Source organism: Coregonus lavaretus (assembly GCF_964263955.1).
Source record: "Coregonus lavaretus genome assembly, chromosome: 1".
NCBI classification, from domain to species: domain Eukaryota; kingdom Metazoa; phylum Chordata; class Actinopteri; order Salmoniformes; family Salmonidae; genus Coregonus; species Coregonus lavaretus.
The window spans coordinates 82,519,182-82,540,693 of NC_139988.1; the positions used below are offsets into that span (position 1 = coordinate 82,519,182).

A 21,512-nucleotide genomic window follows, 5' to 3' on the forward strand; every position below is an offset into this window, starting at 1 on the left:
CCCCTTTTATTCTCTGTACCCAACGCACTAGAAGACCAGTTCTTAAAGCCTTTAGCCGTATCCTTATTCTATTCCTCCTCTGTTCCTCTGGTGATGTAGAGGTTAACCCAGGCCCTGTAGCCCCCAGTATCACTCCTACTCCCAAGGCGCTATCATTTGTTGACTTCTGTAACCGTAAAAGCCTTGGTTTCTTCCATGTTAACATCAGAAGCCTCCTCCCTAAGTTTGAGTTATTCACTGCGTTAGCACACTCCGCCAACCCTGATGTTCTAGCAGTGTCTGAATCCTGGCTTAGAAAGGCCACCGAAGATTCTGAAATGTCCATCCCCAACTACAACATTTTCCGTCTAGTTAGAACTCCCAAAGGGGGCGGAGTTGCAATCTACTGTAGAGATAGCCTGCAGAACTCTATCATACTATCCAGGTCTGTGCCCAAACAGTTTGAGCTTCTACTTCTAAAAATCCACCTTTCCAGAAATCATGTTCTGAAAGAGTTGCAAAATTTGGACCCCTACAAATCAGCTGGGCTGGACAATCTGGACCCTTTCTTTCAAAAATTAGCCGCCGAAATTGTCGGAACCCCTATTACTAGCCTGTTCAACCTCTCTTTCGTATCGTCTGAGATCCCCAGAGATTGGAAAGCTGCCGCGGTCATCCCCCTCTTCAAAGGGGGTGACACTCTAGATTCAAACTGTTACAGACCAATATCCATCCTACCCTGCCTTTCGAAAGTATTTGAAAGCCAAGTTAACAAACAGATCACCGACCATTTCGAATCCCACCGTACCTTCTTCGCTATGCAATCTGGTTTCCGAACTGGTCATGGGTGCACCTCAGCCACGCTCAAGGTCCTAAACGATATTATAACCGCAATCGATAAAAGACAGTACTGTGCAGCCGTCTTCATCGACCTGGCCAAGGCTTTTGACTCTGTCAATCACCGCATTCTTATTGGCAGACTAAATAGCCTTGGTTTCTCAAAAGACTGCCTCGCCTGGTTCACCAACTACTTCTCAGATAGAGTTCAATGTGTCAAATCGGAGGGCCTGTTGTCTGGATCTCTGGCAGTCTCTATGGGGGTGCCACAGGGTTCAATTCTCGGGCCGACTCTATTCTCTGTGTATATCAATGATGTCGCTCTTGCTGCTGGTGACTCTCAGATCCACCTCTACGCAGACGACACCATTTTGTATACATCTGGCCCTTCATTGGACACTGTGTTAACAAACCTCCAAACGAGCTTCAATGCCGTACAATACTCCTTCCGTAGCCTCCAACTGCTCTTAAACGCTAGTAAAACTAAATGCATGCTCTTCAATCAAACGCTGCTTGCACCCGCCTGCCGACTAGAATCACTACTCTCGGCGGGTCTGACTTAGAATATGTGGACAACTACAAATACCTAGGTGTCTGGTTAGACCGTAATCTCTCCTTCCAGACTCACATTAAGCATCTCCAATCCAAAGTTAAATCTAGAATCGGCTTCCTATTTCGCAACAAAGCCTCCTTCACTCATGCTGCCAAACATGCCCTCGTAAAACAGACTATCCTACCGATCCTTGACTTCGGCGATGTCATTTACAAAATAGCCTCCAACACTCTACTCAGCAAATTGGATGTAGTCTATCACAGTGCCATCCGTTTTGTCACCAAAGCCCCATATACTACCCACCATTGTGACCTGTACGCTCTCGTTGGCTGGCCCTCACTACATATTCGTCGCCAAACCCACTGGCTCCAGGTCATCTATAAATCACTGCTAGGCAAATCCCCGTCTTACCTTAGCTCACTGGTCACCATAGCAACACCCACCCGTAGTATGCGCTCCAGCAGGTATATCTCACTGGTCATCCCCAAAGCCAACACCTCCTTTGGCAGCTATTCCTTCCAGTTGTGACTGGAACGAACTGCAAAAATCTCTGAAGCTGGAGACTCATCTCCCTCACTAACTTTAAGCATCAGTTGTCAGAGCATCTTACCGATCACTGCACCTGTACACAGCCCATCTGTAATTAGCCCACCCAATTACCTCATCCCCATATTGTTATTTATTTTGCTAATTTGCACCCCAGTATCTCTATTTGCACATCATCTTCTGCACATCTATCACTCCAGTGTTAATACTACATTGTAATTATTTTGCACTATGGCCTATTTATTGCCTTACCTTCATAACTTACTACATTTGCACACACTGTATATAGATTTTCTATTGTGTTATTGACTGTACGTTTTGTTTATCCCATTTGTAACTCTGTGTTGTTGTTGTTTTTATCGCACTGCTTTGCTTTATCTTGGCCAGGTCGCAGTTGTAAATGAGAACTTGTTCTCAACTGGCTTACCTGGTTAAATAAAGGTGAAATAAATACATTACATATTTTTAAGTAGGCTTGGGTTTTGCTAGGGCGTTGTGGAACTTAACCATTCGGAATTAATGCTTAAAACCTTGAAAGGTCTGATTCTACAGTGAGACTGTGGGAGCTCGTTGGGTATAGATCAGCACAATAGAACTGCCCAAGCTACTGGCACCTAAATGCAAGTTTGAAAAGATTTCTCAAGTCAGGATTATATCTACTGTACCTCTGAAGGAAAACAACTCCTGCACAGTACAGTACTCTGTTTACTACTTCCAGTACTTGGTGCATATCCCTCTAGTCTAGTGAGATAAGGACGTGGGCTTGAGTGACTCAGTTGTCTCTGGGCAGTGAAAGACAGACAGGCAGTTTTTTGCATTCCATCGTGTTGTACTAACAGATGCATTATCAGATCACCTGTCTCCCAGTAACAACTCTGCCCCCTCTACCCTCTTCTACCACCCTCTTCCATCCCCCTCTACCTATCTCTACCACCCTCTTCCATCCCCCTCTACCCCATCCACCCATCTCTACCACCCTCTTCTACACCCCTCTACCCATCTCTACCACCCTCTTCCACCCCCCTCTACCCCCTCCACCACCCTCTACCACCCTCTCTCTGTACTGTAAGTAATTAGCTTGGAAAACGTAATTGCTGCGGTGGTGAGATGCAATTATGAACCATTTGCTAGCAAGGTGAAGGGGAGGCTACACAGAGTTCAGAGGTCTGACATGGTCTGTCTTTGGTTGCGTCTAAAATTACACCCTATTCCCTATATCGTGCCCATAGGGCTCTGATCAAAAGTAGTGCAGTGTGCAAATGCAGCTCAGCGTGTATTTCAGGAGGAAACAGAAGCTACATCGGTGTTCGGTTTCTGCAGGGATGCAGGGCAGTGAAACTATAGACTTGCTTTGTCTGTCCTTAAGTGTGACTCGATGTAACAGGACCCTAGACTTAGCACTGATGCATTTTAGCATTTTTCCCTAATGTTTCCTTGACTGTCCAGTTTCCATTGTGCTCCTAAGCTAATAGGAGACCTTGTCAGTTCTCAGTGACAGGGATGACATTTGCTGCTGAGCCCTCTGATACAGTGCCAGTGTGGAACGGTGAGAGTCAGGTCTGTGTGTGCCAGTGGAAATGACCAGGCTGTCAGAGAGGTAAACGTCAGGGGAGTCGGGGGGACAATGGCTGCAGACTGCAGAGTGCACTCTGCGGGGGGAGTGTCAGACATGGGAGCCGTCTGCAGGAAGGGAGCCACTAGTCAAAGCTGCTGTCTGTTGCTGCTAGAGTGATTGACGAGGCACCTGATAAATGCTGAAATATAATTTCAAAGATACAATATACTGTATATCATACACAAGAGGACTGTGACTGCCAATAAAAGCAAAGTGTGTTATACACATACAAACATCCAAATGAGTCCATTTGAGTAGCAGCTTGTGTTTCCATTTGGGATGAACAACACTGTAAAGGTATCAACAGATTTAAAAGTCTGTATTCAAGGCCAATCACACATGCTTATGGAAAACCCTTTCAGATACTGTTACCTTACCTTTTCTCCCTCACTTCTCATTAATTACCTGCAGCTGTGCACACTCACATACACATGTACACACGTACATACACACACAATATTCTGTCTCTGCTTCCATATGGACCGGCAAAGACCATCTCTTTTATCTGTTCAGGCCACAGCTGAGTGTACAGTGTCCCGCCACCCCCTCTATCGCTCTGTGATTGGTTCTTCAGGCCCACAAATACCTATTCCACTTCCTGTAGTGTAACAACCCTTCCTGTCCCCAGGCCAGAGCTGCTCTTCACATTGAGACACTACAGCGTTCAAACATGGTGAGAAAATAAGATTGAAGTCTCTCTCTAAACATATAACTGTACGAAGATACATTTTCTAACCTCTCTGGATTAGAACCAAATTATGATAAATGTACTATATTACGTATTGGATCACTAAAAAATAAAAAATGTACATTACCATGTAGTTTACCAATATAATGGTCTGATGGTGATGTGGATATACTCGGAATACATATCCCAAATCAAATAAATGATCTCATTCCAAATTTTTTTTATAGAAAGTTAGCAAAAATAGATAAGATCTTGCTACCATGGAAAGGTAAATACCTGTCAATTTGTGGAAAAATCACCCTGATTAACTCTTTAGTATTATCCCAGTTTACCTATTTGCTTATGGTCTTGCCTACGCCTAGCAAACAGTTTTTTAAAATTATATGAGAAAAATATATTCCATTTTATTTGGAACGGCAAGCAAGACAAAATTAAACGGGCCTATTTATATAATGAATATGAATTAGGAGGACAGAAATGATTAAATATTAAAGCATTAGACCTATCACTGAAAGCTTCAGTCATACAAAAATTATACTTAAATCCGAACTGGTTCTCTAGTAAACTAGTAAGATTGTCTCACCCAATGTTCAAGAAGGGACTTTTTCCCTTTATTCAGATTACAACCCCTCACTTTCAGGTATTTGAAAAGGAAATCATCTCCCAAATATCACTATTTCTAAAACAAGCCATAGAAAGTTGGTTGCAATTTCAATTTAATCCTCCAGAAATGACAGAACAAATATTGCAACAAATATTGTGGTTAAACTCAAATATACTAATTGATAAAAAAACGTTATTTTTTGAAAAAATGTTTAAAAAAGGTATAATCTTCGTAAATGATATTATCGGTAGGAATGGTGGAGTTATGTCGCACATGCAGCTAACAAAAACATATGGAAATGTCTGCTCTACCCAAAATTACAACCAAATAATTGCAGCATTACCGCAAAAATGGAAGAGGAAAGTGGAAGGAGGCAAAAGTAAGTAACTTGTCTGTCACTGGCCTTGCATTAAAGAACATAATTGGATAAAGAAAATTGTGATAAATAAAAAAGTTTACCAGTTTCATTTAAGGACCAAAAGATTGACAGCCGTCCCATATACAGTGGGGAGAACAAGTATTTGATAAACTGCTGATTTTGCAGGTTTTCCTACTTACAAAGCATGTAGAGGTCTGTAATTTTTATCATAGGTACACTTCAACTGTGAGAGACGGAATCTAAAACAAAAATACAGAAAATCACATTGTATGATTTTTAAGTAATTAATTTGCATTTTATTGCATGACATAAGTATTTGATACATCAGAAAAGCAGAACTTAATATTTGGTACAGAAACCTTTGTTTGAAATTGCTGGAAGACCCAGCCACGACCCATCTTCAATGCTCTTACTGAGGGAAGGAGGTTGTTGGCCAAGATCTCGCGATACATGGCCCCATCCATCCTCCCCTCAATATGGTGCAGTCGTCCTGTCCCCTTTGCAGAAAAGCATCCCCAAAGAATGATGTTTCCACCTCCATGCTTCACGGTTGGGATGGTGTTCTTGGGGTTGTACTCATCCTTCTTCTTCCTCCAAACACGGCGGGTGGAGTTTAGACCAAAAAGCTATATTTTTGTCTCATCAGACCACATTACCTTCTCCCATTCCTCCTCTGGATCATCCAGATGGTCATTGGCAAACTTCAGACGGGCCTGGACATGCGCTGGCTTGAGCAGGGGGACCTTGCGTGCGCTGCAGGATTTTAATCCATGACGGCGTAGTGTGTTACTAATGGTTTTCTTTGAGACTGTGGTCCCAGCTCTCTTCAGGTCATTGACCAGGTCCTGCCGTGTAGTTCTGGGCTGTTCCCTCACCTTCCTCATGATCATTGATGCCCCACGAGGTGAGATCTTGCATGGAGCCCCAGACCGTCATCTTGAACTTCTTCCATTTTCTAATAATTGCGCCAACAGTTGTTGCCTTCTCACCAAGCTACTTGCCTATTGTCCTGTAGCCCATCCCAGCCTTGTGCAGGTCTACAATTTTATCCCTGATGTCCGTACACAGCTCTCTGGTATTGGCCATTGTGGAGAGGTTGGAGTCTGTTTGATTGAGTGTGTGGACAGGTGTCTTTTATACAGGTAACGAGTTCAAACAGGTGCAATTAATTCAGGTAATGAGTGGAGAACAGGAGGGCTTCTTAAAGAAAAACTAACAGGTCTGCGAGAGCCGGAATTCTTACTGGTTGGTAGGTGATCAAATACTTATGTCATGCAATAAAATGCAAATGAATTACTTAAAAATCATTCAATGTGATTTTCTGGATATTTGTTTTAGATACCGTCTCTCACAGTTGAAGTGTACCTATGATAAAAATTACAGACCTCTACATGCTTTGTAAGTAGGAAAACCTGCAAAATCGGCAGTGTATCAAATACTTGTTCTCCCCACTGTATGTCATGCAATAAAATGCAAATTCATTACTTAAAAATCATACAATGTGATTTTCTGGATTTTTGTTTTAGATTCCGTCTCTCACAGTTGAAGTGTACCTATGATAAAAATTACAGACCTCTACATGCTTTGTAAGTAGGAAAACCTGCAAAATCGGCAGTGTATCAAATACTTGTTCTCCCCACTGTAGATTGCAAAATAGTTGGGAAGAGATTTTTGACGTACCGATTCCATGGCATAGTGTTTATGAACTGATACGCAAAACGACGCCGGATTCAAAAATTTGAATTTTTCAATTTAAATTATTATATAAAATTCTTGCTACCAATAGAATGTTATTTGTATGGGGGATACAATCTTCCCAGCTCTGCAGATTTGGCTGTGAAGAGACAGAATCATTACGTCATTTGTTTTGGTACTGTCCATTTGTAGCTTGTTTCTGGACACAGGTCCAGGAATGGCTGAAGGATTGCAATATTTACCTGGAGCTGACCCTGCAGATAGCACTACTGGGTGATCTGAAAAGTCATAGTCAATCGATCAATAATATAATAATACTTTTAGCAAAAATGTTTATTTTCAATTCACAAACTGTAGAAACAATGAGAATAGAAAGGTTCAGAACTTTTGTAAAACATGACAGTACAGTTGAAAAATATATGGCAAATAGAAATCCAATATGGATGGTGTTAAGAGATAGATGGGAGGTGTTGAATGGAGCTGAAAGATGGGATTAATAACAACAACTAATAACAACAAGATAACTAGTGTAAGACATGCTGTGTCCATAATAAGTATATAGGTTATATATTGTGAGCTTTTGTGAAAGAGCACAGTTAGAAAGATATGGCATATAGAAGCATACCAGATGGACATCATGAAAATGATCGGAGGAAGTTCAGGAGTAAAAACAAACAAAATATAATTATTGACTGTGTCCATAAAATGTATATACTGTAGTATGTATAAGCATGAAGTAGAGGCCTAAGCATTGTTGTTCACTAGTTTACTCCAATTAGGGAAGGGATGGTGGGGTTGGAAAGTAATAAAGGGAAATATATATATTTTTAAAGGATATGTATGTATATGCGTATATGTATGTATGTATGTGTATATATATATATATGTATATATATATATATATGTATGTGTATATATATATATATGTATGTGTATATATATATATATATATATATATATATATATATATATATATATATATATATACAGTGGGGAAAAAAAGTATTTAGTCAGCCACCAATTGTGCAAGTTCTCCCACTTAAAAAGATGAGAGAGGCCTGTAATTTTCATCATAGGTACACGTCAACTATGACAGACAAATTGAGAAAAAAAATTCCAGAAAATCACATTGTAGGATTTTTTTTAAATTTATTTGCAAATTATGGTGGAAAATAAGTATTTGGTCACCTACAAACAAGCAAGATTTCTGGCTCTCACAGACCTGTAACTTTTTCTTTAAGAGGCTCCTCTGTCCTCCACTCGTTACCTGTATTAATGGCACCTGTTTGAACTTGTTATCAGTATAAAAGACACCTGTCCACAACCTCAAACAGTCACACTCCAAACTCCACTATGGCCAAGACCAAAGAGCTGTCAAAGGACACCAGAAACAAAATTGTAGACCTGCACCAGGCTGGGAAGACTGAATCTGCAATAGGTAAGCAGCTTGGTTTGAAGAAATCAACTGTGGGAGCAATTATTAGGAAATGGAAGACATACAAGACCACTGATAATCTCCCTCGATCTGGGGCTCCACGCAAGATCTCACCCCGTGGGGTCAAAATGATCACAAGAATGGTGAGCAAAAATCCCAGAACCACACGGGGGGACCTAGTGAATGACCTGCAGAGAGCTGGGACCAAAGTAACAAAGCCTACCATCAGTAACACACTACGCCGCCAGGGACTCAAATCCTGCAGTGTCAGACGTGTCCACTTGCTTAAGCCAGTACATGTCCAGGCCCATCTGAAGTTTGCTAAAATGCATTTGGATGATCCAGAAGAGGATTGGGAGAATGTCAGATGAAACCAAAATAGAACTTTTTGGTAAAAATTCAACTCGTCGTGTTTGGAGGACAAAGAATGCTGAGTTGCATCCAAAGAACACCATACCTACTGTGAAGCATGGGGGTGGAAACATCATGCTTTGGAGCTGTTTTTCTGCAAAGGGACCAGGATGACTGATCCGTGTAAAGGAAAGAATGAATGGGGCCATGTATCGTGAGATTTTGAGTGAAAACCTCCTTCCATCAGCAAGGGCATTGAAGATGAAACGTGGCTGGGTCTTTCAGCATGACAATGATCCCAAACACACCGCCCGGGCAACGAAGGAGTGGCTTCGTAAGAAGCATTTCAAGGTCCTGGAGTGGCCTAGCCAGTCTCCAGATCTCAACCCCATAGAAAATCTTTGGAGGGAGTTGAAAGTCTGTGTTGCCCAGCGACAGCCCCAAAACATCACTGCTCTAGAGGAGATCTGCATGGAGGAATGGGCCAAAATACCAGCAACAGTGTGTGAAAACCTTGTGAAGACTTACAGAAAACGTTTGACCTGTGTCATTGCCAACAAAGGGTATATAACAAAGTATTGAGAAACTTTTGTTATTGACCAAATACTTATTTTCCACCATAATTTGCAAATAAATTCATTAAAAATCCTACATTGTGATTTTTCTGGATTTTTTTTCTCATTTTGTCTGTCATAGTTGACGTGTACCTATGATGAAAATTACAGGCCTCTCTCATCTTTTTAAGTGGGAGAACTTGCACAATTGGTGGCTGACTAAATACTTTTTTTCCCCACTGTATATATATATATATATATATATATATATATATATATATGCAAGAAAAAAAGAAAAAACATATGGGGGATTGGAAGTGATGCAGACAATTACATTGATGGAAGTTACAATCTATCTGCAATATTAAAGCTGATCTACCCCCTAAAAATAAAAATAAAAATAAAAAATAGAAGAAAAAATAAAATAAAAATAATAAAGGCAAATGGGCAAATGGGCTACAGTAGAGAAATGGGCTACAGTAGAGACACACATACCATGTCACTTTCTTTCCGGTTATTAAGAGATATAGCAAATCCCTGCAGACAGAAGTACTGTTTGTTACTGAGAACTACACAAATTGCCTCTTTCTTTCCAACCATTAGGAATTGGAAATACATCGTATCCCAGAGATTTATAATCGGGGAATGTCCCTGAGGGAGCAACACAGCTCCAATAACCTAATTCAGAGCCAAGAAAGAAACACAAGCCTGGGAATGCCGACTGAGACGTATACTGGGATGTCTTTCATCTCTGTTCTACTCCACTAGAGTGTGACTCTCTTTTTTTCTCCAGTCCAGTTTACTTTTCTCCAATTGAATAACACATACGTTACAAATGTACTCTTAAGTAACAGAGTGCGGGCTTTGACCTAGTTTGGATATGTCTTACAGTACGTCATGGAGAGAGATGGACAAGACCGAACCCCTGAAAGAATGCAAGAATGAGTGATGACTTTGTTGATGCCAGGTAGTGTCTCCACTCAGAAAATTCCATCTCTCTCTTTGTACTCTTGTTTGATTGGCACAAATCGACTAGGTCGATCAAACCACAGGTATGAAAAGTCTACCTACGGGCTGGGATGGGCCGGCTCCTTCTCTGCTCTGTGGTTTGGATTAGTCATGGGACATAGAAAAATACATCTGCTGGATGGAGAGAGAGCTGAATGGTAGAGCTTTAACATCTGTTAAGTTTACCTAACGCTTGTTTACTTTATCCAAAAGTTGGGATTGATTCACCATACTCCTCCATCTGTGTGGGGGTGTTGAGACGACTCTGTCTCCATCAAGAAGATTCAACAACGTTTCTCAATAGGGTCTTCAGACCGAATCTTATCTTGATGTCTGTAAAATCTCTCATTGGCATCAATGAATGATTGATGTGAAAACCTGGTTGCGTAATGCACGCAAACCTCAAGTTATAATTCCGGCTAGCAGTGTAACAGATGGTTAACTCTGACCACAGAGTTGGACAGCATCTCTTTACTGATCAGTGGAAAAAAGCTCTTCATGACCTTATCTAACATTAATCCATACAGTATCAAGCCTCCACCTGTGAACCAAATGGCTCCAGGACCTTCCTCTTTCCAGTACATCTGACTACTCCAACAACCTTCATAAAAACAGGTCTGGTTTATTTCAGGCTGTTTCAGGTGAAGGTCTTAATTGGGGAATTGGAGAGCGGTACTTTGATAGATTTGAAGAAGTTTTATACCATGTACTTGTCACAACTTCTGCCGAGGCTGCCTCCCCTCCTTGTTTGGGCAGGCTTCCGCGTTCGTCGTCACCGGCTTACTAACCACAGCCGCTCCATATCTCATCATTCCATTTGTCTTGTCTTGTCAATTACACACACCTGGTTCATATCCCCTCATTAGTCTGTGTATAAGTGTTCCCTCTGCCCCCTTGTCCTTGTGGGTGATTGTTTTATGTGAGTTGAGTGTAGCTTGGTGGAGCTACTCGTACCTTGTATTGCCGGGGTAGATTGTTCCCCTGTGCCTGTATTTTGTTGGAGCTACCCATACCTTGTATTGCCGGGGTAGATTGTTCCCCTATGCCTGTATTTTGTTGTCGCTATCCAGCTCAACTGTGTACGACGGAATAAACTCTGTATTCGGTGATTTACCCTCCTGCGCCTGACTCTTTCTAATCACACTCATCACAGTACTACTACTGTAAAATATATCTCAAGGCAGTTAATTCAGTATGAGGGGTAATGCCTTCCAGATTGTGGTTATAGCACAGTTGGGGACCTTATCCTCCTGGATACAGGAAGCATGGCTCCAGAAAAATGTTCTGTGCTATACAGATCCAGGAGAATGAAAAGGTCAGCTGAGGTCCCATTCAATGACTTTTCAATGTAGATGCTTTATTAATGAGCATGTAAACAATGGACTCTTATGGATGCAATAACAGTTATTTGCCATCATCCAAGCTTTGACGGCATTGAGGCAATAGAATCAATGGTCCTTTGTGCCCATAGAATCCATGTTGGACGGCAACCAAATCTAGAATCCACTGAGCTTCTGCTGAACAAACACACCGCACAGACATGAAGACTGGAATCTTTTATAATAGCAAGACAGCATAATATTGGTTTAGGTGTCTTGCATAAGACTGAGATATTACATGACAGGTCTGTGTTTGTGTAAACTGTCTTCCAATGGCACAGCACATCAGATCACAACACGAAACACATAAAAACCCAGCCACCACAACAACACAGAGTCCCAGCCAGAAAAACAAAGGCTCCTCTTGTTGTGTGGACTGTGATTAACTATGGCGCTCCTGTGGTTTGACAGAACTGTACACAGCATTGGGAAGTGACTCATCCATAGGTATTCATATAGTGACATTTCAAGATAGACACATTTCCCCAACCAGTATCTACAGTGCATCGGAAAGTATTCAGACCCCTTGACTTTTTCCACATTTTGTTATGTTACAGCCTTATTCTAAATTTGATTAAACTGTTTATTTTCTACACACAATACCCCATAATGACAAAGCAAAAACTGTTTTCTATATACCCTTTACTCAGTACTTTGTTGAAGCACCTTTGGCAGAGATTACAGCCTCAAGTCTTCTTGGGTATGATGTTACAAGCTTGGCACACCTGTATTGGTGGTCCTCTGTAGCTCAATTGGTATAGCATGGCGCTTGTAACGCCAGGGTAGTGGGTTCGATCCCCGGACCACCCATACGTAAAAATGTATGCACACATGACTGTAAGTCGCTTTGGATAAAAGCGTCTGCTAAATGGCATATTATTATTATTTGGGGAGTTTCTCCCATTCTTATCTGCAGATCCTCTCAAGCTCTGTCAGGTTGGATGTGGAGTGTCGCTGCACAGCTATTTTCAGGTCTCTCCAGAGATGTTCGATTGGGTTCAAGTCCAGGCTCTGGCTGGGCCACTCAAGGACATTCAGAGACTCATCCCGAAGCCACTCCTGCATTGTCTTGGCTGTGTTCTTAGGGTCGTTGTCCTGTTGGAAGGTGAACCTTTGCCCCAGTCTGAGATTCTGAGCGCTGTGGAGCAGGTTTTCATCAAGGATCTCTCTGTACTTTGCTCTGTTCATCTTTCCCTCAATCCTGACTTGTCTCCCAGTCCCTGCTTCTGAAAAACATCCCCACAGCATGATGCGGCCACCACCATGTTTCACCGTAGGGACGGTGCCAGGTTTCCTCCAGACGTGAAGCTTGGCATTCAGGCCAAAGAGTTCAATCTTGGTTTCATCAGACCAGATAATCTTTTTTCTCATGGTCTGAGAGTCATCTAGATGCCTTTTGGCAAACTCCAAGCGGGCTGTCAATGAGCCTTTTACTGAGGAGTGGCTTCCGTCTGGCCACTGTACCATAAAGGCCTGATTGGTGGAGTGCTGCAGAGATGGTTGTCCTTCTGGAAGGTTCTCCTATCTCCACAGAGGAACTCTGGAGCTCTGTCAGAGTGACCATCGGGTTCTTGGTCACCTCCCTAACCAAGGCCCTTCTCCCTCGATTGCTCAGTTTAGCTGGGCGGCCAGCTCTAGGAAGAGTCTTGGTGGTTCCAAACTTGTTCCATTTAAGAATGATGAAGGCCACTGTGTTCTTGGGGACCATCAAAGCTGCAGAAATGTTTTGGTACCCTTCCCCAGATCTGTGCCTCGACACAATCCTGTCTAGGAGCTCTACGGACAATTCCTTCAACCTCATGGATTTGTTTTTGCTCTGACATGCACTGTCAACTGTGGGACGTTATATAGACAGGTGTGTGCCTTTCCAAATCATGTCCAATCAATAGAATGTACCACAGGTGGACTCCAATCAAGTTGTAGAAACATTTCAAGGATGATCAATGGAAACAGGATGCACCTGAGCTCAATTTCGAGTCTCATAGTAAAGGGTCAAATATGGTGTGTTTTTTATATTTAATAAATGTGCAAAAAAAATTACAAACCTGTTTTTTCTTTGTCATTATGGGGTATTGTGTCCAGATTGATGAGGAATTGTTTTTCTTTAGTCCATTTTAGAATAAGGCTGTAACCTAACAAAATGTGGAGAAGGTCAAGGGGTCTGAATTCTTTCCGAATGCACTGCATTTGTCCTCGATAAGAACTTCAACAGTACAACAGCTATCAAATATATCACTTAACAGTCTATGTAATCTATTTTCGGCTGGTGTTAAGGCGCCTCTAGTGAAACGCACGTTAGTTTGCAATTTCGTAATGTAAAAACTGGAGCACTGGCATTTTCCAGCCCTAACGCCAGATTCGGCAATTTACCTGTCTTATATCAGCTCACTTGCGCTCAGATGGGCGGGGTGAAAATATGTGTGATGTGTCCTTAAAAACATGATCCAAAGTGCTAATTTCAGGCAACGCTGGGATATTTAAGACCAACCAAAAGCTGGTTTTAGCGGTAACGCAGTTGGTTACGGCATGGATTTTGACAGCGGAAACGCAGCCTATCCAGCCGTGACACACACTGCCCATATACACATTGAACAAGAGTAGCCTAATGTGCATTTGGTGCCTGTATACTTTGTATTTAAAAACATAAAAAATAAATGTTTTTTCCCCCGTTTTATTTGATTAAAAACCAAGCATAGCCTCCTCTCAATGAAGGCTTTTTTTTTTGTCTGCCCAATAACAATCACAAATTAGTTAAGACTGTCGATAAAGTGTTTGGCTCCTGAGACCGCTTGGAAATACATCTTACATCACCGTAGAGTAAAACAGTGAGCTGACATTCCCTTTTTATCTATGCATTGTAGGCAGGCACACATTATTTTACCCATGCAGGTCCTGTTTTGGTGTGCGTAAAACCCTCCATAGTCTGCGTTGTTTTAATACACTGCTCAAAAAAATAAAGGGAACACTTAAACAACACAATGTAACTCCAAGTCAATCACACTTCTGTGAAATCAAACTGTCCACTTAGGAAGCAACACTGATTGACAATACATTTCACATGCTGTTGTGCAAATGGAATAGACAACAGGTGGAAATGATAGGCAATTAGCAAGACACCCCCCAATAAAGGACTGGTTTCGCAGGTGGTGACCACAGACCACTTCTCAGTTCCTATGCTTCCTGGCTGATGTTTTGGTCACTTTTGAATGCTGGCGGTGCTTTCACTCTAGTGGTAGCATGAGATGGAGTCTACAACCCACACAAGTGGCTCAGGTAGTGCAGCTCATCCAAGATGGCACATCAATGCGAGCTGTGGCAAGAAGGTTTGCTGTGTCTGTCAGCGTAGTGTCCAGAGCATGGAGGCGCTACCAGGAGACAGGCCAGTACATCAGGAGACGTGGAGGAGGCCGTAGGAGGGCAACAACCCAGCAGCAGGACCGCTACCTCCGCCTTTGTGCAAGGAGGAGCAGGAGGAGCACTGCCAGAGCCCTGCAAAATGACCTCCAGCAGGCCACAAATGTGCATGTGTCTGCTCAAACGGTCAGAAACAGACTCCATGAGGGTGGTATGATGGCCCGACGTCCACAGGTGGGGGTTGTGCTTACAGCCCAACACCGTGCAGGACGTTTGGCATTTGCCAGAGAACACCAAGATTGGCAAATTCGCCACTGGCGCCCTGTGCTCTTCACAGATGAAAGCAGGTTCACACTGAGCACATGTGACAGACGTGACAGAGTCTGGAGACGCCGTGGAGAACGTTCTGCTGCCTGCAACATCCTCCAGCATGACCGGTTTGGCGGTGGGTCAGTCATGGTGTGGGGTGGCATTTCTTTGGGGGGCCGCACAGCCCTCCATGTGCTCGCCAGAGGTAGCCTGACTGCCATTAGGTACCGAGATGAGCTCCTCAGACCCCTTGTGAGACCATATGCTGGTGCGGTTGGCCCTGGGTTCCTCCTAATGCAAGACAATGCTAGACCTCATGTGGCTGGAGTGTGTCAGCAGTTCCTGCAAGAGGAAGGCATTGATGCTATGGACTGGCCCGCCCGTTCCCCAGACCTGAATCCAATTGAGCACATCTGTGACATCATGTCTCGCTCCATCCACTAACGCCACGTTGCACCACAGACCGTCCAGGAGTTGGCGGATGCTTTAGTCCAGGTCTGGGAGGAGATCCCTCAGGAGACCATCCGCCACCTCATCAGGAGCATGCCCAGGCGTTGTAGGGAGGTCATACAGGCACGTGGAGGCCACACACACTACTGAGCCTCATTTTGACTTGTTTTAAGGACATTACATCAAAGTTGGATCAGCCTGTAGTGTGGTTTTCCACTTTAATTTTGAGGGTGACTCCAAATCCAGACCTCCATGGGTTGATACATTTGATTTTCATTGATAATTTTTGTGTGATTTTGTTGTCAGCACATTCAACTATGTAAAGAAAAAAGTATTTAATAATATGATTTAATTCATTCAGATCTAGGATGTGTTGTTTAAGTGTTCCCTTTATTTTTTTGAGCAGTGTATTATATGCCCACGGGCAGAAATTATGGTGCCTGTAAGTTTGACATAGCCTATTTAAAACAAGTTGTTGTTTCGTTTTGTTTAGAATTTGATTAGAATTATTTGTTCTCTTTTTAGGCCTCATCAATAATGAATTTAATCTTGCTTTTTGACAACGTTTGGCATGTCCCTGCTCAGCTATAATGCAATTTACAGTAGGCCTAGCCCCTATATCAGTGTGAATTCTATTGAAGCCATGCAATTACTTAGAACAATGTGGACTGCAAATGGGTTCAAGTTAATTTATTTAGCAAAGATGGGATAGGTCTACATTTTGTTATTTCATTTCTGTAAACCATTTAACAAACTATAACGGACTAACATAGGAATTGATTCCAAGGCAATACATAAAATACCGTAAATACACAACCTGAAGCAACCACATCTTTCGCCATGGAGCACGTTCTGATTGGCCAGTGAGGGGCCAAGCCTTGACACACCCACAACTTGTTAATACATCAAACCCAGCCCTTTCGCCACCAACGCCAGCAAGTGCGCCGATAATTGTGATAGTGAAAATAGCACAAATATTTCTGACACACCTCTGAACCTATAACACTACAGCCTGCGCTTAGATTTACCATTGCGTTAGGTTTGTTTAAATAGAGCCCTATGTACTCTACAAGCCTAATAAGCCTATAACATTTCCCCCTCTGATATCAGCTTTAGCCCCTGCCTATCCAACCTCAGTCCCACTGTGGTCATGCATTACGATTAGTGAACTTCCTCAGCCAAGTCCCAAGGGCCATAATTATACAGTGTACAGATAGCATCAGTGGAAATATTAATGCACTCCAGAAAACATGTTTGATCATTGTCAATAAGTTATGCAATGGAAGACTGTCCTTTGTGTCGCAGAGGATCAGTTAGTTCACACGGATTTCCAGGCTTCCTCTAAAGTTCATGGAGACCTAGACATGTACGGGATATAGCCTAAGCAATCCATATAATTATAATACAGTCATGGCAACATCTACTATTTACTGTATCATCAACCATCTAGTTGTTATTATAGTCTATACAAGAGAGAGGTCCAGCTCTGTGTTTGCACATGCTCAGAAGGAGTGGGCCTCAGCAGCCGTGTGACTAAAGAGAAGAAAGGAGATGAACACCACGACGACGCAGATCCATTTAGTCAGTCAGTCACTGAGCAGGGGAGAGAAACAAAGAAACAGAATCCTGTCCTTGTTGCCAACAGGAGACCATTTCTCTTCACTGTCTGTCAAAGCCTGCACAGACTCGTCCTTTGACGCGATGGAAACAGGAGCAGCGAGCGAGCCACGGCACACGCAGATACATGCCTCGCAGGAGTACGTCTGTGTTGCTCCCACTCGGCTTTGAGGACGGTCCTCCGCTAGCTGCCACTGTGGCCAAGTGGGCACAGACCTGCAACCGCCATTACACCAAGCAATGTAATCTTTCCACCTCGCACACCAGGACAGGGTCAGGGAGTTTGGCCACTCTGTCTGGAAGGGGTCAGGCAGTCCTTGGGTTCCCTCCTAAGGGTTCTCTTTGTGTTTTTGGTGAGGTTATTACAGTGTAATTGTCGATCTAATGACTTTCGACAATTTAAGTTTATAAGGGTCAGACGATATCTGGAACTCACAGGCATCCAGAAATAAGATACGTTGTTGTTTACTGAGAACAGTGGAACATTTCAAAGCTATTTAATAGACTTGAAGTCATTATGGAAGAAAAGTACACTGTCTATGCTCTGAGACAAACAATAAAACCTTTCAGAAGTGGATTTATAATGTTGACACTTTCAGCTTCAAATCACATAAAAAGTGACAAGCTATTGAGCAGCATCCAGGAGTCAGCCTGAGACTTGTCTGGGAGGACACAGTAACGTGGCACAGGAGCCTGCCAGTGTAGGGGAGTTAGACACCCTATGCTCCAGATACACCCATTCAAACACACACACACACACACACACACACACACACACACACTTCCTCCAGTCTTCAGTCTTCTGGGACTAGTTCATTGGAAGAGGAACATTTTCCTCTTTGACCCAAACAGCTCTAACCCTCAACAGGGTGATTACTCTTCTGGTAATAGCAGGGAGAAGCAGCCACATAAAACATATTTTTGACCCCTAGTTATTATAACAAAACAAACCAAAGATGATTTTTTAAAAATTCAATCTAAATCATACCGAAAAAAAGAGCCTCCTGCTCTTGAACTATTTTCACAGATATACATTTTCACAATTCATCATGTTTGTTGCTGAGGCGCCCTATTTCAACAATCCCACCGTGCTAAAATTAAACCTAGCCTGCTCCAAGAATGTTATGAAAAACTATTTTCATGCAGGGATTTGTCGGCCATAAATGAATCCAGTCTGTGTCGGCAGATGAAAGAATCTGTGAAAGACTGATGTTATTTGTCTTGACCATTCAGAGCCACTGTTAAAATCTCTCCATCGCATTCCTGTTCTCTGGCACCATCTCAGAGAGTAAGCGAGAGAGAGAGAGAGAGAGAGAGAGAGAGAGAGAGAGAGAGAGAGAGAGAGAGAGAGAGAGAGAGAGAGAGAGAGACAGAGAGAGAGAGAGAGAGAGAGAGAGAGAGAGAGAGAGAGAGAGAGAGAGAGAGAGAAAAGGGAGGTTGAGGTAAACAGAAGCACCGGTGCATTCAGAGATTGCTGAAGAAGAGAGGCTTGGAGAGAGGTAACTGGCCTTACCGGGACGTCGATCTTGATGAGGGCGATGTCGGCCTTCTCGTCCACATCTTTAATCTTGGCGTCGAAGGTGGCGCCACTCTTCAGCTCCACCTTCACCCGGTGCTTATTGGCCACCACGTGGGCATTGGTCACGATCAGGCCGTCCTCCGACACCACGAAGCCAGAGCCGCTGGCCACTGCCACCTCCCGCTTAGAGAACACCATCCTGGGAAGAGCACAGAGACAGGAAACAGAGGGTGAGACGGAAACAGGGAAATATCCTTCATTGGTTTTCACCTAAAACTGTTCCACGTAAGACTGTTTGAAGTGCCTGCAACCAAGCTCTGTGATGTTCCGTAGTACTAGAAGAATTTCAGAAAATCTGTCAAAGTACATGTTCTGCAATATCTGTAAATCCACATGTCCATGAGCAGAAGACTACATACTGTATACCATCTAGCCCAAAGCCCCTCTTAAAGATCACTTGAACGAATAACCTGATGATGTGTTTATCAACAGGAGGGCGGGGAGGAGTTTGTGTCCTTATAGCAACAGCAAGATCCACTTTGTAAACAATTTATACAAGGTCCTGAGTCAGGCAGAAAACTATGTACAGCTGTGAAAGAAAGGAGATCTGGTGGGAGATCTACAGTGTTTAATATAGGTCTATACTTGTCTAACACTCCCTCAACCGCTATATAAAAATGGGTAACTTTCTTATCATAACTTTTACTGGGAAAAACAGCATGAGATACAGTACCTGTTCAACAGTGGTCAGTGTGTGTGTGTTTGTGCGTGTGCCTGTGTGTGTGTGCTTGGTCTGTCAGACCTGGCCATCCCACATACAGTTGAAGTCGGAAGTTTACATACACTTAGGTTGGAGTCATTAAAACTAATTTTTCAACCACTCCACAAATTTCTTGTTAACAAACTATAGTTTTGGCAAGTCTGTTAGGACATCTACTTTGTGCATGACACAAGTAATTTTTCCAGCAATTGTTTACAGACAGATTATTTCACTTATAATTCAGTGTATCAAAATTCCAGTGGGTCAGAAGTTTACATACACTAAGTTGACTGTGCCTTTAAACAGCTTGGAAAATTCCAGAAAATGATGTCATGGCTTTAGAAGCTTCTGATAGGCTAATTGACATCATTTGTGTCAATTGGAGGTGTACCTGTGGATGTATTTCAAGGCCTACCTTCAAACTCAGTGCCTCTTTGCTTGACATCATGGGAAAATCAAAAGAAATCAGCCAAGACCTCAGAAAAAATACTGTAGACCTCCACAGGTCTGGTTCATCCTTGGGAGCAATTTCCAAACGCCTGAAGGTACCACGTTCATCTGTACAAACAATAGTACCCAAGAATAAACACCATGGGACCACACAGCCGTCATACCGCTCAGGAAGGAGACGCGTTCTGTCTCTTAGAGTACTATTGTACTCTGGTGCGAAAAGTGCAAATAAATCCCAGAACAACAGCAAAGGACCTTGTGAAGATGCTGGAGGAAACAGGTACAAAAGTATCTATATCCACAGTAAAACGAGTCCTATATCGACATAACCTGAAAGGCCACTCAGCAAGGAAGAAGCCACTGCTCCAAAACCGCCATAAAAAAGCCAGACTACGGTTTGCAACTGCACATGGGGACAAAGATCGTACTTTTTGGTCCTCTGGTTTGATGAAACAAAAATAGAACTGTTTGGCCATAATGACCATCGTTATGTTTGGAGGAAAAAGGGGACGGCTTGCAAGCCAAAGAACACCATCCCAACCGTGAAGCACGGGGGTGGCAGCATCATGCTGTGGGGGTGCTTTGCTGCAGGAAGGACCGGTGCACTTCACAAAATAGATGGCATCACGAGGAAGGAAAATTATGTGGATATATTGAAGCAACATCTCAAGACATCAGTCAGGAAGTTAAAGCTTGGTCGCAAATGGGTCTTCCAAATGGACAATGACCCCAAGCATACTTCCAAAGTTGTGCCAAAATGGCTTAAGGACAACAAAGTCAAGGTATTGGAGTGGCCATCACAAAGCCCCAACATCCATCCTATAGAAAATATGTGGGCAGAACTGAAAAAGTGTGTGCGAGCAAGGAGGCCTACAAACCTGACTCAGTTATACCAGCTCTGTCAGGAGGAATGAGCCAAAATTCACCCAACTTATTGTGGGAAGCTTGTGGAAGGCTACCCGAAACGTTTGACACAATTTAAAGGCAATGCTACCAAATGCTAATTGAGTGTATGTAAACTTCTGACCCACTGGGAATGTGATGAAAGAAATAAAAGCTGAAATAAATCATTCTCTCTACTATTATTCTGAAATTTCACATTCTTAAAATAAAGTGGTGATCCTAACTGACTTAAAACAGGGAATCTTTACTAGGATTAAATGTCAGGAATTGTGAAAAACTGAGTTTAAATGTATTTGGCTAAGGTGTATGTAAACTTCCGACTTCAACTGTACAAAGATACAGTTTACTTTAGAATACTACAGTACTTACTATAGAATTCTGTAGTAAACTGTAGTATACTGTAGAATAATATGCTACACACTGTAGTATCCCTCGATCATGTGTAGTACGTAATATAGCATTTTGTAGTATTCTGTAGAATACTATAGTAAATACTACAGTATTATCCACAAAAAAATCACTGTAGT

General features: G+C 42.6%; 1 protein-coding gene across 4 annotated transcripts in view; it reads right to left on the reverse strand.

Annotated features, from left to right (window-relative positions):
• Nucleotides 1-21,512, reverse strand: part of htra1b (HtrA serine peptidase 1b) — a 43,216-nt gene that overhangs the window by 4,914 nt on the left and 16,790 nt on the right. For all 4 annotated transcript variants that reach the window (XM_084162467.1, XM_084162465.1, XM_084162468.1 and 1 more), the window contains exon 3: nucleotides 18,867-19,071. In XM_084162467.1, the coding sequence (XP_084018593.1) occupies nucleotides 18,867-19,071 (205 nt within the window). The remainder of the gene's footprint in view (nucleotides 1-18,866; nucleotides 19,072-21,512) is intronic.